This window comes from Salmo trutta, unplaced genomic scaffold (assembly GCF_901001165.1).
Source record: "Salmo trutta unplaced genomic scaffold, fSalTru1.1, whole genome shotgun sequence".
Classification (NCBI taxonomy): Eukaryota; Metazoa; Chordata; class Actinopteri; order Salmoniformes; family Salmonidae; genus Salmo; species Salmo trutta.
In genome coordinates, this window is record NW_021822752.1 from 49523 (window position 1) to 66026 (window position 16504).

At 43.2% G+C, this 16504-nt stretch overlaps 2 protein-coding genes across 6 annotated transcripts; one reads left to right on the forward strand and one right to left on the reverse strand.

Moving 5' to 3' along the window:
* Window positions 1-360: 360 nt before the first annotated feature.
* LOC115184174 (thymidine kinase, cytosolic) lies at window positions 361-4510 on the reverse strand. Of its 2 annotated transcripts, XM_029745190.1 has the most exons (7): window positions 3701-3852; window positions 3480-3511; window positions 2977-3090; window positions 2346-2439; window positions 1805-1894; window positions 1460-1579; window positions 361-1030 (listed from the first exon to the last, which is right to left on the reverse strand). In XM_029745190.1, exons 1-7 carry the CDS (start codon window positions 3794-3796, stop codon window positions 848-850), a joined length of 729 nt encoding a protein of 242 aa, XP_029601050.1. In that variant the 5' UTR covers window positions 3797-3852; the 3' UTR covers window positions 361-847. The 2 variants fall into 2 exon arrangements, with proteins under 2 accessions (XP_029601050.1, XP_029601051.1); XM_029745191.1 differs by lacking the exons at window positions 3480-3511; window positions 3701-3852 and adding an exon at window positions 4385-4510 and having other exon boundaries at window positions 796-1030.
* LOC115184172 (kynurenine formamidase) lies at window positions 3961-13495 on the forward strand. 4 transcript variants are annotated; one of them, XM_029745184.1, is made up of 12 exons: window positions 3967-4214; window positions 4496-4582; window positions 5291-5381; window positions 5705-5809; window positions 7523-7571; window positions 8304-8389; window positions 8644-8716; window positions 8968-9065; window positions 9233-9311; window positions 12326-12461; window positions 12757-12864; window positions 13188-13495. In XM_029745184.1, the coding sequence occupies exons 1-12, from the start codon at window positions 4143-4145 to the stop codon at window positions 13215-13217; spliced, it is 1014 nt and encodes a 337-aa protein (XP_029601044.1). In that variant the 5' UTR covers window positions 3967-4142; the 3' UTR covers window positions 13218-13495. The 4 variants fall into 4 exon arrangements, with proteins under 4 accessions (XP_029601048.1, XP_029601046.1, XP_029601044.1 ...); XM_029745186.1 differs by lacking the exon at window positions 4496-4582 and having other exon boundaries at window positions 3965-4214; XM_029745185.1 differs by lacking the exons at window positions 3967-4214; window positions 4496-4582 and adding an exon at window positions 4624-4793 and having other exon boundaries at window positions 13188-13493.
* Window positions 13496-16504: the final 3009 nt, after the last annotated feature.

Consider the following 16504-nt stretch of genomic DNA (forward strand, 5'->3'; position numbering starts at 1 on the left):
GCACAAAAAGCTTCTCTCAAATGTTGTGCTCGAATGTGTTTACATCCCTGTTCGTGAGTATTCCTCCATTGCCAAGATAATCCACCCACCTGACAGGTGTGGCATATCAAGAAGCTGATTACACAGGTGCACCTTGTGCCAGGGATAATAAAAGGCCACTAAAAGGTGCAGTTGTCACAACACAATGCCAGATGTCTCATGTTGAGGGAGCGTGCAATTGGCATGATGTAGTGGCACAACCGAGCCCCTCCCTGTTATGTTTTTTGGGGTGATTGGCAAGAAATAAAAAAAATACCTTGAACACTGACAGTTATGGGTTCAACTTAACATTTTGTAAAATCTGGAAAATGACTGAACACAAACCATTAATTATATTTGTATTATAGGAGGCAAATCAGACCAGAACTACAAAAAGTAACAGTTGAATATTAAGTTGTGTACACTGGACTCATTGCATGGCAGTATGTATGTTTTAGCAGGTGTATCCAAGTCTTGATATATACGATATGTACTAATTTGGTCAATGTTTTAGAAATATTTACATTGAAGTATATGAAGCCCTATAATATGACAGTTATTACACAGATAAAATACAGTTCAGTGGGTTGATGGAGTTTCATTTACTGTCCCCGCTCATCCCAAGTGCAAAACTTAAAGGGATAGTTCATTACTCCAATTAGAAAATGAAGTCGACAACTATCCCTTTTAACTCATCTCCAGTCAAATTACCAAACCTAAAATTGAAAGGGATTGTTCACCATATCATTCAAAGTTCCAATTTAAGTCAACTTTCCCTTTAAAGTCATGTGAGTGAACTATCCCTTTAAGAATAGTCTACTGGTAATGATCAGAGTTGCAGGGTGGCGAAGAGTTTCCGTGGCGATGTGTTGTCAAGCAGTTTCTCTGTCATCACATGCGGTGGTGTCTCGTCCCTGTGGGGGGCACTATTCTCCTTCATCACATCCATCAAGCCACCGTAACACTTCCTGCACCGGGCATGGTACATATCGGCTCCACCAATCACCTCCACCTGGGGGCGGGGCACAGACAAGAAACAGGAAGTGAGGTCATGTTCAAATATAGGCACAGTCCTAAAATCAACCTCCTAACCCTTACTCCTTAGGGCAGATGCGAAAGGACCGGATGGGTAATAAACGGTAAAATGGGACAGTGATAATTGTGATTCCTGCAGGGAATTTCAGTCCTAACTGGTTGACTAATAAAACAGGGATGATAGAGATCAAGAGGGGATTTCAGAAAGGGAGAGAAGCAGGTAAACTAGGACAGTGAATGTCAATAGAGATTGGTTGTGACGACAAAGAGGATATGAAAAACCACCAGTCTCATTTCACTCCCAGAAGTTCAAGGGAATACAACCTTTGAGTCTGAAAGGCATGTGATGTTTCTACTGTATGACCCCTCCTCAGCTCTAATATAAATCATATCCCCTCTCCCTCACCTCTTTCTCTGCCCCCAGTCTCTTGGTGTATGCTGCCTCCTTGTAACACTGCATACAGACAGCGTTCAGCTTCACAACGCTCTCAGCCAGGGGAACCAGGTTCAGGATGTTTCCAAAGGGCTACAGACAGACAGGGCAGAGAGTTCGGTCAGATATGACATTTCTCTGGCTAGAGTACTGGCTGTACAGACACACCATTATTAATTCAAATTAAACTGACTGAAACTCTACATGTCAAATATTCTATTACCTGAGACAACTGTTACCGATGACGACACGATTACGATGCTAGACAACCAGGAGGCAGGCAGCAAACGTTGGATATGACTTATCATCCATGCCTACCTTTCTCTGGAAGGTTCCGTCCAGGGCAGCTACGATTATAGTCTTCCCCATGTTGGCCATCTCCTCACAGAACTCCACAGTGTCTGGGAACTGACAAACACACAACAACAATAAGAACATGGCATGGATTCATAAGCATACGGGTATAACAGTTGGGACATGGTTGGTTATCATTGGTAATGTAGCCTAGGTCAGTGATCTCCTCAGAGATGTTTCACCACTCTGTTGTAGCCCTGAACTAGCACACCTGATTCAACTAATCAAGGGCTTGATGATTAGTTGACCAGTTGAATCAGGTGTGCTCGCTCTGGAATAGTTTAAATACGTGGAACGTCTGAAAAAAGGTGGGCCTAGGTCATAATAACACTAAGGAATATGGTGCTGATGATGCCATGCGCTTAACAGATGAATATAACAGATGAATATAACTGGCAGGTTATTCAGCTGTAGAGGACATACAGGTAATGATCTAGTGAGGAACAAAGAGGATCACTCGGTTGGACACAGTGAGAGGGTAACAGACTAAATGTACTATACTTACAAACTGTCCTTCGTCGATTCCGATGACGCAAGCCTGCAGAGCTAGAGAACGCACGTCACTCAGGCAGTTGGCTGGTACAGCTTCCATTGTGTTTCTGGTGTTTGTGTAGAAATAAATACACACATCTATAAAAAAGAGACCATCCTACTAAATACATTAGTGATGCTGCAATTCTGTACATTTTGCCATGGGGCGGAGAGGAAAATGAACTTTTACAGCTAATTTCATGCAATGCTACACATTTTGCAACAGAGTGGAGAGAAATGTTGAAAGTTTAATATCTGAGTGAGAATGACTAACAAAATCAATCGCCCCCGGCTGGTAATTTGACCACGATAACAAGTTTAAATAGCTGGCCACTAAACTAATTTAGCAATCTAAAGAATGTTAGCCGACATGGGCTCTTTGATTGTCTGTCAGTGAGACACACAAGAGAAACTGCTAATGCACTGCCACATTTCAAAATGGCACCTTGTGTATTCTACTATTCAAACTCACAAAAGCGGGGAAACAACTTGTCCTGGGTGGCAACAATGAGAATCAGGTCAAACAGGGTATTCATTAGTTCATGGGGGTGCGGTTAAATGTAATGTTATCTATACAAATCAGGAGGTCATGTATTTGACATTACTTGTCATGCGTGGCCATGCCCTTCTCGGAGTAGCGTGTATCTTTGGCATATTTGACCACCAAACAGTTGTACTGAGCGATCTGGAAACGACGCACTCGCCGTATCAACTCAGTGCTGTTAATAAGAACATAGATTTCAGTCAGTTATAGCATTTTATTTAAATCACAAACTAGTAATACAGCTATGAAGCGCTCTCTAAAACACTGACGTGGAGTAGATGGGTACAGTTTATAGGATAAATGCAAAGATGCTATTAAATTACTAATATGTTCTCATTTGCAAAACTATGTAAAGTACACACTACAGTAGCTTGTTACGAGCTAGTACTTGCTGATTACAGTACACCGTGTACTAATGCACTGTTACATTTGGCGGGCTACAATTCTAACCAGCTGTTATTGTTGTGCTATAAAGTTACGGTGGTTCACTGACTGTTAGTACAACATCTTAGTCCTTGTCGTTAACAAATAAACAGCTTTTATGTAGAATTAGCCAACTGAAACCTTTTGCCTGAGAACATTGGGCCAAAGATGACCTGCAAACAAATGAGAGACAATGAGTTTGATGTGTACGATCGACATAGAAATATAAAACGTAGTCAGTGCATTGCATATGATTGAGTTATTTGTTTTGTTATAAGATGATTATAAAAAGGTTTAGGGTAAAGTTGGGCATCTTCGAGAGAGAGGTTGTCTGTTTTTAATTAAAGAAATGGTGAACGTACCTGGATCTGTCCTATTGCTTTTCGTGGGGAATTTGGCAGGATTCTTGGAACATTCAAACACTCCATTAAGTTAACCTTCTGTGTCACAATATCCATAATAACTATGAGAAATAACTCCGCACTCTACCGGGAGGCTGAGAAGTTAACGAATCTCCCGCCCGGACGGTTTCTTTATACGCGCACAGATCTACGTCACTGAAAGAACCAATCAGCTCGCAGAATAATCACGTGACAAACGCGACGTTCCTTCTTCAGGCGGGAGACTTTGTTGATTAGACTCATTTTAAAGTTGGACTTTCATTTAGCTTGGACACAACTCATTTGTGATTGTACTGAGCTCCGCAGTATTTAACGTTTATCTAGACAATTCATTATAATACTCTGAAGGCACTACTGTAGTAGGCCTAGGCTAGCAAGAGTGCGTTCTGTTTAACTGTGTTGCATGTATTCCCGTTTAGTTAGTGAAACCCTTTTTACTCCGCCCAACACAGGATGTAATGTTCTCCAGCACAAGGTACAGTACACCGTGTACTAATGCACTGTTACATTTGGCGGGCTACAATTCTAACCAGCTGTTATTGTTGTGCTATAAAGTTACGGTGGTTCACTGACTGTTAGTACAAAATCTTAGCACTTGTCGTTAACAAATAAACAGCTGTTTATGTAGAATTAGCCAACTGGAACCTTTTGCCTGAGAACATTGGGCCACTCCGCAGACACCCTTCCCGCAGACCCGTTGACCCACTGTCCTCGATGGTCGTTTTCCCCCTGCTTATCTTTTGTCCAATTCCAAAGGTTCTCTGTGCTGTGCCGATCGGAGTCTATCTGCTGTTGTTACATTCAAGAGCAACAATGTCACGTTGGAAGGATATGAATAAGGATGTAAGTGATGTTAAGATGATGTCTGTTCATACAGTAGACATTGTACTGTAAATATGTAACCGGCGCAGCTGTAGCTCTGCGTTGTGTGTGATTGATTGAGACTAAAGACGTGGACCTCGGATATCAGGTTGTTTTAATGCATTATAGTTCTCTCTCCTGCATCCAAAAGAAAATACACAACATTTGTAGAGCACAAATATGTGCGTCTCACGTAAGTACGCGCTCTCCTATTCCCCAGGATGCAGGCATGCATAATAACAAATCAACATAATTAAAAAAAAGATTACTTTTTAAAAATGTAACCTTTATATAACAAAGTATTTTAACAACTGTTAGAAATATATAATAATGTCTGCAAGTAGCCTAGTTCCTCTTTTTCATAACCTACTCTCTTCATTTCTAAACTTTGCCTATCCATTTGCCATTATTACTATAAAATAAAGCACCGTTTCTCATATCGAAATATCGATTATAAATACTTTAGTTCACTGCTCACATCACCTGTTGAAACAACAACAAAAGTATAAACAAAAACCTGTCTGTTGACTTCTGCTGTGAATGAAAAGTTCTGAATGACCGACTGAGGGCGCTGTTGGACTGCGCCCTCGCTGTCTGCCTGATCTTTATGAGCTAACGTTCCCACTCCGACCGGCTCGTACGTATGGCCGCCCCGATTCACAACACACTGGTGTGTGGTTACTTTGACAGGAGCTAGAGAGGCAGTTCTCGCCCAGCCAGTGGTCGCACAGAATGTCGGCAGACGACGTTATCAAATCCCACGTGACGGCGCTCAAAGAAGGTCTGTCGATGATTGATTAACTAGCCGATAAAGTTGATTATTGACAAGAGTGTGTGTGGGTTCAGGAAAGAGCAATAGGGATCTTTAGGCTAGCCATGACATATGGGTGGTGCCCGCAGTCCGAGTAATGAAATGAATGATTGGAAAGTAACCAACTGTATGTCGTTGGTTTGATTTATATTGTTGTTGTGCCCCGTATGTTTAACAAGTATTTCTGTATACGTAGGTTACACTACAGTTTAGTCAAAATATATTTTTGCAAAGTAAACAAAGGGTGTGTCTCTGTATATTTCTCCGTGTGCATGTTTTTGGTGCGTGTGCAGGTACGGAGCGTGCCCGTGGCCTGGCCCAGACCCTCCTCAACGTTCCCTATGGAGAAGGAGAGGGAGAGAAACTCGACGTCTATGTTCCCACCACCACTTCTCTAGGTGTGTGTGTCATATAGCCTGCTTGTCAACAACACACCCTCCCTGATATTGTCTTCAACTAGAAGATGAAGATAGAATAACAGGATAATCAAGTGACACACATATAAACGCAACATGCAACAATTTCAAAGATTTTGCTGAGTTACAGTTAATATAAGGATAGCTGTCTAACCCAGGGCAGTCAATTGAAATAAATTCATTAGGCCTTAATCTATGGATTTCACATGACTGGGCAGGGGCGCAGCCATGGGTGGGCCTGGAAATCAGAATGAGCTTTCCTCCACAATAGGGCTTTATTACAGACAGAACTACTCCTCAGCCCCCCCCATCACCACAGACAGCCCTCCGGCATCACTACAGACACCCCCTCAGGCATCACTACAGACACCCCCTCAGGCATCTCCACAGACAGCCCTCAGGCATCTCCACAGACAGCCCTCAGGCATCTCCACAGACAGCCCTCGGGCATCATCCCTCTGATCCCAGCTACTGAGACACACACCTTCATTCTTTATCTCGTGGTGAAATGAAATAACAGAAGGGTTTCAATGAAAACTGAGTTATTTTCTGTCACTGATTATTTAAGATATTACATCAAAATAGTGTTAAAAGGAAGCATAAACCAAAACTCTCCAGATTCAATCTCGAACACTAGTGTACTGCAGCTGCAGTATGTCGTTGAGACCAAAGGGGGTATACTGTTGTGTAGTACTGTAGTGTTGTACTGTGGTGTTGTACCGTAGTGTAGTACTGTTGTGTAGTACTGTAGTGTTGTACTGTGGTGTTGTACCGTAGTGTAGTACTGTTGTGTAGTACTGTAGTGTTGTACTGTGGTGTTGTACCGTAGTGTAGTACTGTTGTGTAGTACTGTAGTGTTGTACTGTGGTGTTGTACCGTAGTGTAGTACTGTTGTGTAGTACTGTAGTGTTGTACTGTGGTGTTGTACTGTAGTGGAGTAATGTAGTGTAGTACTGTTGTGTAGTACTGTTGTGTTGTACTGTGGTGTTGTACTGTAGTGGAGTAATGTACTGTAGTGTTGTACTGTGGTGTTGTACTGTAGTGGAGTAATGTAGTGTAGTACTGTAGTGTTGTACTGTGGTGTTGTAGTGGAGTAATGTAGTACTGTAGTGTACTGTAGTGTAGTACTGTTGTACTGTAGTGGAGTAATGTAGTGTTGTACTGTAGTGTAATAGTGTTGTACTGTAGTGTTGTACTGTGGTGTCATATGATCCACACAGACACAGGCAGTGCCCTGGGTTAGACAGCTCATATGACCCACACAGACACAGGCAGTGCCCTGGGTTAGACAGCTCATATGACCCACACAGACACAGGCAGTGCCCTGGGTTAGACAGCTCATATGATCCACACAGACACAGGCAGTGCCCTGGGTTAGACAGCTCATATGCATCTGGCCATGGATCTTCTAAGTGGGTGTTTGCGGGGGAGGGGGTGAAGGTGTGTGGAATGACGGAAAAAATGGCACAAATCATCATTCTGTTACCAAACTTTGCATATGCACTGTTCTTCAAGTAAATGTGTTTTTTTTGGTCAATTTTCAGTGGAAATGGTTAAAAGTAGTTATTGTGTTGTATGGGGCTGTTTAACTTCGTTTTTTGTTTGACATACATTTTAAAGTAAAGAAATCTGAGTGTCCGCATCATTCTGTTACTGTGGAATTGCCCATAACCAATGTTTTCTTTCTTCTTATAGATGTCCCACTGGTAATCTACCTCCATGGAGGCTACTGGCAGTTCCTTAGGTATCTATCTATCTATCTATCTATCTCGAAAGAAAGAAAGAGGCATTTGTCTCTCTGGTCATGGCTGTGATATTGGGTAATTAACCATTTTACATATTCTATTTCGCTCGGCTTTTCTCATTTGGGAAAAAGTCCATCCTCTCTCCTCCGTCCTCTCTCCTCCGTCCTCTCTCCTCCATCCTCTCTCCTCTGTGACCCGGAAACCGAAATGTGGTGGGAGAGAGTCATTTTGTTAGTAGGTGAAATGGAAGTGTCCTCCCCTCCTCAATAGCCACCTTTCATCGAGGACAGTCATGTGTATCCTACTGAGTCCTTCATGGACAGTATCCTACTTCAGTATCCTACTTCAGTATCCTACTGAGTCCTTCACACCCCCTTTTGAAGCAGTTGTTTTCTCAAAGGAGAACAGCAGATAGAGAACAGCAGGCAAAACATTTGAAAAAGATAATGCTACTTATCCATTTATATATAGAATGTTTTGCAAAATGTGTTTTGTCACTTTACACATATATTTTGGGATTTTCACCCGTGTAAACGTAATTTGCCTGATGCCGCGTGTGTGGAGAGGAGTCTAATTTCATACAAGCGCATTTTTCTCCACGTTACTTCTCCACCTCTCCTCGGTTACTTTTGACCTTTTTCAAAAGGAGGCGAGAGAGAGGACGCAGGAGAGAGGACACAGGAGTTGAGCAAATCCATTTGAGAAAAGGCCTATATGTTTCTTCTTCCTAGTAAGGAGGAGTCTGGGTTTATGGCTGTCCCATTGGTCCATAAGGGCGTCGTGGTGGTCGCCGTGGGTTACGACATCGCTCCCAAAGGTATCGTTGGTGTGTCCCTCGTTTGTGATGTCATAGCAACATAGGAGACATGAATGCATCCCAAATGTCTCCCTGTTTATCTATAGCGTACTACTACTGTAGACTGCAGCTGGGGTCTTCAGAGCACAGCAGCCTGTTGGTCGAGAGCAGCTTCAGCCCTATGGGCCCTGGTCTAAAATAGTGCACTCCATCTGTCCCTCGTTTTGTTCCTATTTTTTCTTACTTTCCTCCTCTTCCCCCTGTTACCTATCCAGGGAACATGGATGTGATGGTGTCTCAGGTGCGGAGGAGTGTGGTGTCCGTCATTCAACAGTATTCACACATTAGGTGCGCCCTCTTCATCAGTCTCAATCTCAGATCTGTACTTACTAAAGGCAGTCTTAATGATATAGAAGCAACTTTTAAATCAACTTCCATTGCCCTCCAAGAGTGGCTGAATATAATCTTTACTATCTGACTAAAGGAGATAGTAACAAATATGTCATGATTTGATGATATGAATGTCTAGGCTAGGGGTTGGTTTCTGACTGGCAATTCTCTCTGTCTCTCTCTCTGTCTCTCTCTCTCTCTCTCTCTAGTGGTCTGTACCTGTGTGGCCACTCTGCGGGGGCCCACCTGGCTGCTATGATCCTCTCTACAGACTGGTCTCAGTACAGTGTGACCCCTCAGATCAAAGGTGAGGTTAGAGGTCAGGAGATAGCGGGTTGTCAGCAGAGACGTGAGCTCAGTAATCTTTCTCAATAATCACAGAAAGACCTGCTTTTTTATTTTGAATGATTGACAATCTTCTCTCCCTCCTATCTCCTTAACCATACATTGTCTGTCTCTCTCTCTCTCACTCAGGTGCGTTCCTGGTCAGTGGTATATATGACCTCCTGCCCATCCTGTCCACCTATGTCAACGAGCCTCTGAAAATGACAGAGTACGTACCACACACCCCCACACCCATCCACCCCTGAAGATGCACCACTGAATGCTCTACCTCAGGTATTCCCAAACTGGGGTACGCGCAATGCTGTCGGGGGTACACCAAATAAAAATTTGATTCACATTAAAAAATATATATATATCATTTCATTTATTTTTTCTCACATTTTCAAACAGTACATTTATATTTTCCAACGGGGCTATACATTTGGGTGAGTTTTTTTTTTCTCGCCTGAGTAGCCTTGTTTCACTGCCAAAAATAAAATTAAACCATCTAGTGTTCAGCGAAATAACAACACAATGTCAAATACAGGTAGCCTAGTTAAATAATTAACATCCAATCACATTAACCGTTACTCTCTTGCGGGAAACCTTCACTCTTACGCAGACATTGAGAAACGAAACATGACAATTTGAAAAATAAGCCACAGGAGTTTTTGGAGCGAGAATAAAGATGACTTTCGAGTGGTAAGACATGTATAAAAGCAACAGATACCATTAATAAGAAGGGGCTAGAAGCGTCTTATATGGTGAGCTACCGAGTGGCTAGGACAGGCAAGCCCCATACTATTGTGGAGGACTTAATTCTTCCTGCTGCCGCAGATTTGGCAGGGACAATGCTGGGGGAAAAGCCCCAAAAAACTATATAGACAATGCCTTCATCAAACACTGTCATGCCACTGCCATGTCACGATGCATCAGTGACATGGCAGGAGATGTTTTGAAACAATTACTGCTTTGCATACAAGCCAGTGAATTATATGCGTTACAGCTGGATGAGTCAACAGGGCCTGGCACAGCTCCTGGTATATGTCCGTTACGTTTATGGGGGGTTAATTAAGGAAGACATCCTCTTCTGCAAACCACTGGAAACCAGGACAACGTGAGGATATTTTTCAAGTACTGGACAGGTTTGTGACATCAAATGGACTTTGGTGGTCAAGATGTGTTGGTAGCTGTACTGATGGCGCAAAAGCCATGACAGGGAGACATAGTGGAGTGGTAACGCGCGTGCAAGCAGTTGCTCCCGACGCCACTTGGGTACACTGCAGCATCCACCGAGAGGCTCTTGTTGCCAAGGGAATGCCTGACAGCTTGAAAGACGTTTAGGACACTACAGTGAAAATGGTTAACTTTGTTAAAGCAAGGCCCCTGAACTCTCGTGTATTTTCTGCATTATGCAATGATATGTGCAGCGACCATGTAACACTTTTACAACATACAGAAAGAAGTGCGCTGGTTATCAAGGGGCAAAGTATCGATATGTTTTTTTTAATTGAGAGACGAGCTTAATGTTTTCTTTACTGACCATAATTTTCACTTGTCTGACCGCTTGCATGATGACGAGTTTCTCACACGACTGGCCTATCTGGGTGATGTTTTTTCTCGCCTGAATGATCTGAATCTAGGATTACAGGAACTCTCCACAACTATATTCAATGTGTGGGACAAAATTGAGGCTATGATTAAGAAGTTGGAGCTCTTCTCTGTCTGCATTAACAAGGACAACACACAGGTCTTTCCATCATTGTAAGATTTTTTTTGTGTGCAAATGAACTCAAGCTTATGGACAATGTCAAATGTGATATAGCAAGTGAGCTGGGTGCACAATTACGCAGGTACTTTCCCGAAACGGATGACACAAACAACTGGATTCGTTATCCCTTTCATGCCCTGCCTCCAGTCCACTTACCGATATCTGAAGAGAACCTCTTAGAAATTGCAACAAGCGGTTCTGTGAAAATTGAATTTAATCAGATAGCCACTGCCAGATTTCTGGATAGGGCTGCGCGCAGAGTTTCTTGCCTTAGCAAATGACGCTGTTAAGACACTGATGCCCTATGCAACCACGTACCTATGTGAGAGTGGATTCTCGGCCCTCACTAGCATGAAAAACTAAATAAAGGCACAGACTGTGTGGAAAATGATTTAAGACTGAGACTCTCCAATACAACCCAACATTGCAGAGTTATGGGCATCCTTTCAAGCACATCCTTCTCATTAACCTGTGGTGAGTAATTCACAATTTTTGATGAACAAATAAGGTTTTATATGTAAAATGGTTAAATAAAGAGCAACATTATTGATTATTATTATTTGTGCCCTGGTCCTATAAGAGCTCTTTGTCACTTCCCATGAGCCGGGTTGTAACAAACTCACACTCACTCTTATGTTTAATAAATGTATCGTATCGTGTGTGGAGGCTTACAATGATGGCAAAAAACAACATTTGAGAGTGCGCTGACCCTGGTGCTAGAGGGGGTACAGCTGGAGGTTGAATGTTTGAAGGGGTACGGGACTATAAAAAGTTTGGGAACCACTGCTCTACCTTATCTACTAATGGTCATCTAAGGTCAGTGGGTAATGGTGTTTATCAATGGCCAAATTATTTGTGTGTGTTTGGCATTGTGTATGTGAGAGAGTGAAGAAGAATAAATGAATCCTATATGTAGAGAGAGAGATGTAGTCTGTGTGTTTGCTCTGTGGGTGTCCAGTAGCAGTCAGTGCCAGTCAGAGCCATCACCAGAAGCTCCCCTCTCTCTCTCGCCTCTTTTTTCCTCTTTCTCTCTGTCTCACTATCTCTGTCTCTTCACAGAGAGGTGGCTCTGAGGAACAGTCCTAGTCAGCTGGTTCACTATCTCTGTCTCTTCACAGAGAGGTGGCTCTGAAGAACAGTCCTAGTCAGCTGGTTCACTATCTCTGTCTCTTCACAGAGAGGTGGCTCTGAGGAACAGTTCTAGTCAGCTGGTTCACTATCTCTGTCTCTTCACAGAGAGGTGGCTCTGAGGAACAGTCCTAGTCAGCTGGTTCACTATCTCTGTCTCTTCACAGAGAGGTGGCTCTGAGGAACAGTCCTAGTCAGCTGGTTCACTATCTCTGTCTCTTCACAGAGAGGTGGCTCTGAGGAACAGTCCTAGTCAGCTGGTTCACTATCTCTGTCTCTTCACAGAGAGGTGGCTCTGAGGAACAGTCCTAGTCAGCTGGTTCACTATCTCTGTCTCTTCACAGAGAGGTGGCTCTGAGGAACAGTCCTAGTCAGCTGGTTCCGCAGCTCAAACTCTCTTCCTCCAACTGTGACATCGTGGTTGCCGTGGCGCAGAACGACTCGCCAGAGTTCCGGAAGCAGTCGGAGGACTACTACAAAGTCAGTACAGACTGAACACATAGACGTAGAACACAGAATCAGAGCTGATGAATAGAATGTGTCCGAGTTCCATGGATGGAAAAACAGACATTGTCTGGGACACATTATCTAGATTGTTCTTGTAGCAAGATTTCAGAAAGTGACAAAACAATTCACCTTTAACACAGCTGCACCCTCATATTTTTGGAAGAGTTTTAGGGCCTAGAAAACTAACTTTCTGTCCCTTTTTTTTCTCCCTCTTTGCGCTCCCTCTCTTCCCTTCCTCTCTCCCTCCTCACCTCCTTCCCTCTTGCAGGCTCTGGAGTCAACAGAAGGACTGAAGGTAACATTGGAGGACGTTCCAAACACAGATCACTTCAACATCATCGAGCAGCTAGTCGACGGAGACTACCACCTCACTCAGGTAGGTACCCTCGTCCCTACCTCTTTCTCCCTCTTCCTCCTTATCTATCTTTTTCTTCTCCTTCTCTCGCTCGCCCCTCCCTATCTCCTCCCTCACTCCCTATCTCTTTCCAAGTCACAGTCAACCTTTTGAAGAAGAAAAAAATGTATTGGCTAGACAGTGTTATTTCCTCCAGACCTTAGTGTGGTGTGCTTTTTGTGAGTCACTCTCCTTGAGCTAATGGTCATTACTCATCATGAGTATCAGTTTGTCTGTCTCAAAGGTTAAGATGAACTTGACCTTTGTGACCTTTGTCTTTATGCGTCTACCTCCTCCTTGTACAGCTGCTGTTAAAGATGATGGGGAAGAGCTAAAGAGATACAGGGACACCGGCCAATCAATGAAGAGATACAGGGACACTGGCCAATCATTGAAGAGATACAGGGACACCAGACAATCATTGAAGAGATACAGGGACACTGGCCAATCATTCATTTACATATCAACCACAAACACCTCTGTTCTGAACCACATCTAGAGGCGCCACGCACCAGTTATTATGGACTGATGGCTATTGGCTAAACAAGGTGGTTAGGTAACAGGTATTAAGTACCAAAAATAAATAAAAATGCATGAAATTAATTGAAATGTATGAAATGTATGCATTCACTACTGTAAGTCGCTCTGGATAAGAGCATCTGCTAAATGACTAAAATGTCAAATGTAATGTATTATGTTTTGTGTTACAGAACCTCCAGGGTGAAGATTCCCTTAGTTACAGTTCTTGGATCAGTTTTGATTCCACTTAACTTTAACTATTAGTGGGGAGAAAATGCAAAACTGACCCAAGATCAGCGTATAGGGGCAACTTCACCCTGCTCCGTTACAAAAGCTATCGCCTGGAGTTCTTCCTGGTTCAAGTCATGACCAGGAAATACTCCAGGAAATACTCCAGGCCCAGCTTTATGTCTTATAGAAAAGTGGGCAATCATTTTGGCTCAAAGGCCGCATCGGGATTTTCTAAATTCCGAGGAAGGCCGCACAGATTTTTTTCCCAGACCGATTTGTTTGTCAAAAGCAATTTGTGGGCCAGAAAAAGGGACGTTATTTAACTTTTAGGTCCAATATAATCTCTACATACTTTCTAATTTTAAACGTTCAAGAGTCATGTTCCCTCTAAGCTGCGACTTCCTCCAGGACTGCTGCACAGAAGATCTTTTGAGAGTATTTGTGTTAGAGAGGCACATGGTTTTGATTGGTCTCTCCTGTGTTAGTCTCTTGTGGTCGGCTACCTCAGTAAATCCTCACAGACTGGCTGATAACCTCATGATGATACATCCTACTCTCCTTACCTATACAGCTAACCTGTTGACATATTTTTCTTCTTTTTTTACCTTTATTTAACTAGGCAAGTCAGTTAAGAACAAATTCTTATTTACAATGATGGCCTACTTGTAAAGCCCCCCTAGCCAAACCCTCCCCTAACCCGGATGACGCTGGGCCAATTGTGCGCCGCCCTATGGGACTCCCAATCACGGCCGGTTGTGATACAGCCCGGGATAGAACCCGGGTGTGCGATGCAGTGCCTTAGACCGCTGCGTCACTCGGTAGGCCATGCCGTGATGAGACGATAGAGATTGAACTTCACTGAGTTCGCCCCATTAGTTTGCACTATATAGATAAAAGTTTGTTGGTGGGGGTAGCCCACCAGCGGTATTTCAATCACCCACGAGTGAATGCGCTTTTCAGATTAGTTCAGATCAGAGCGTAGAGCCACGCTGTGCACATTTGTTGATATTCTTTGCTAGTTAGCGACTTATTAGCCTAGTTATAGATAAGTATAGGTCAGCAATGTTGAGTTACTGTTTCCTACAAGAGCACAAAACCTGTAGGCTACATTTCAAGCTGTCTTCGAAAAGCCAGTCAGGTAAAAAGCTTATGTCTTAATTAAAGGGGTAGTATTGTATTTTGAGACAGGTTTGAATATTCAAATAAGCCAATAGGCAGAGGGGTAGCCTACATTATCTAATTCTCTGTATGGTAATAATAATTAATTGTATTTTGTAAGTGGTTTCTTGCATCATACAACACAATACAATTTACAGTCACCTATTTGGCCCATGGTGTTACAGACCAAGTTAAAAAATCATTCATGAATTAACGTCAAGCCCTTCATAAGGAAAATATTATTATAAAAGTGTCATGCAATGTAGTCCTGCATTGAACACCACATATAGGCTACTGTAGGCTATATCATAGAAATCAAAAGCTATTTCCATGTGAAAATGTTATAGGATTTTCTCCATTGGTTTTGTTGGTAGGTCTACATTATGCTTCAATAGTCACAATAGCCTATTGGCTACTGTCTAAAACTAAGGGTACAGCCTATTGGCTACTGTCAAACTGTAGGGGTACACTGTAAACTCACACAAGACCTAACATTTGCTCAGTGCCCTAAAATATTAGAGGGAACATTGTTCAAGAGTGGCCTGGAGTGTTTTTTAAACCCCAAATCCCCTCCCTACCCGGTCTTACAGTAACAACCAGAGGAAACTAAGTTTGCATCCCAAATGGCACCCTATTCCCTATATATATAGCGCTCCGGTCAAAAGTAGTGCACTATACAGGGAACATGGTACCATTTAGGATGCACCCTATCTCACCGTCTGGCCCAGTACTATCTCACACTACACTATGGTTTTGTCCCAAATGGCACCCTATTCCCTATATAGTGCAGTACATTTTACATTTACATTTAAGTCATTTAGCAGACACTCTTATCCAGAGCGACTTACAAATTGGTGCATTCACCTTATGATATCCAGTGGAACAACCACTTTACAATAGTGCATCTAAATCTTTTAGGGGGGGTTAGAAGGATTACTTTATCCTATCATAGGTATTCCTTAAAGAGGTGGGGTTTCAGGTGTCTCCGGAAGGTGGTGATTGACTCCGCTGTCCTGGCGTCGTGAGGGAGCTTGTTCCACCATAGGGGTGCCAGAGCAGCGAACAGTTTTGACTGGGCTGAGCGGGAGCTGTGCTTCCTCAGAGGTAGAGGGGCCAGCATGCCAGAGGTGGATGAGTGCAGTGCCCTCGTTTGGGTGTAGGGCCTGATCAGAGCCTGAAGGTACGGAGGTGCCGTTCCCCTCACGGCTCCGTAGGCAAGCACCATGGTCTTGTAGCGGATGCGAGCTTCAACTGGAAGCCAGTGGAGAGAGCGGAGGAGCGGGGTGACATGAGAGAACTTGGGAAGGTTGAACACCAGACGGGCTGCAGCGTTCTGGATGAGTTGTAGGGGTTTAATGGCACAGGCAGGGAGCCCAGCCAACAGTACTTTTGACTAGAGCCCTATGGGTACCTATGGGCCCTGGTTAAAGGTGCCATTTTGGATGTAACCTATACCTCTTCACTCTGTTACTGCTATAACAACTGGTTTGGGGTTAGCTCTTAGGAATCTTTTAGGGAAATGGTCAAACTGATCCTGGACCAGCCAAACTTTGACAACATAATATGTGTCCCAAATTGCATCCTTATATAGTTCACTACTTTTAACCAGGTCTATTTCACTAGGTAGGGTATAGGGTGCCATTTGGGACTGAAGCATAGCCTGCCAGGATAAAGTAGCAACACTTGTTTCCAGAGCGAGCGAGATAGCTAATCA

Coding starts and splice junctions, on each gene's coding strand:
- LOC115184174 (XM_029745190.1), bottom strand. CDS start 3,796: ATGGATATTGTGACACAGAAGGTTAACTTAATGGAGTGTTTGAATGTT. Junction 3,512..3,700: donor AAGCAATAGGACAGATCCAG/GTACGTTCACCA, acceptor ATTTGTTTGCAG/GTCATCTTTGGCCCAATGTT. Junction 3,091..3,479: donor CCAATGTTCTCAGGCAAAAG/GTTTCAGTTGGC, acceptor TCTTATTAACAG/CACTGAGTTGATACGGCGAG.
- LOC115184172 (XM_029745184.1), top strand. CDS start 4,143: ATGTATTCCCGTTTAGTTAGTGAAACCCTTTTTACTCCGCCCAACACA. Junction 4,583..5,290: donor GGAAGGATATGAATAAGGAT/GTAAGTGATGTT, acceptor TTACTTTGACAG/GAGCTAGAGAGGCAGTTCTC. Junction 7,572..8,303: donor GGCTACTGGCAGTTCCTTAG/GTATCTATCTAT, acceptor TCTTCTTCCTAG/TAAGGAGGAGTCTGGGTTTA.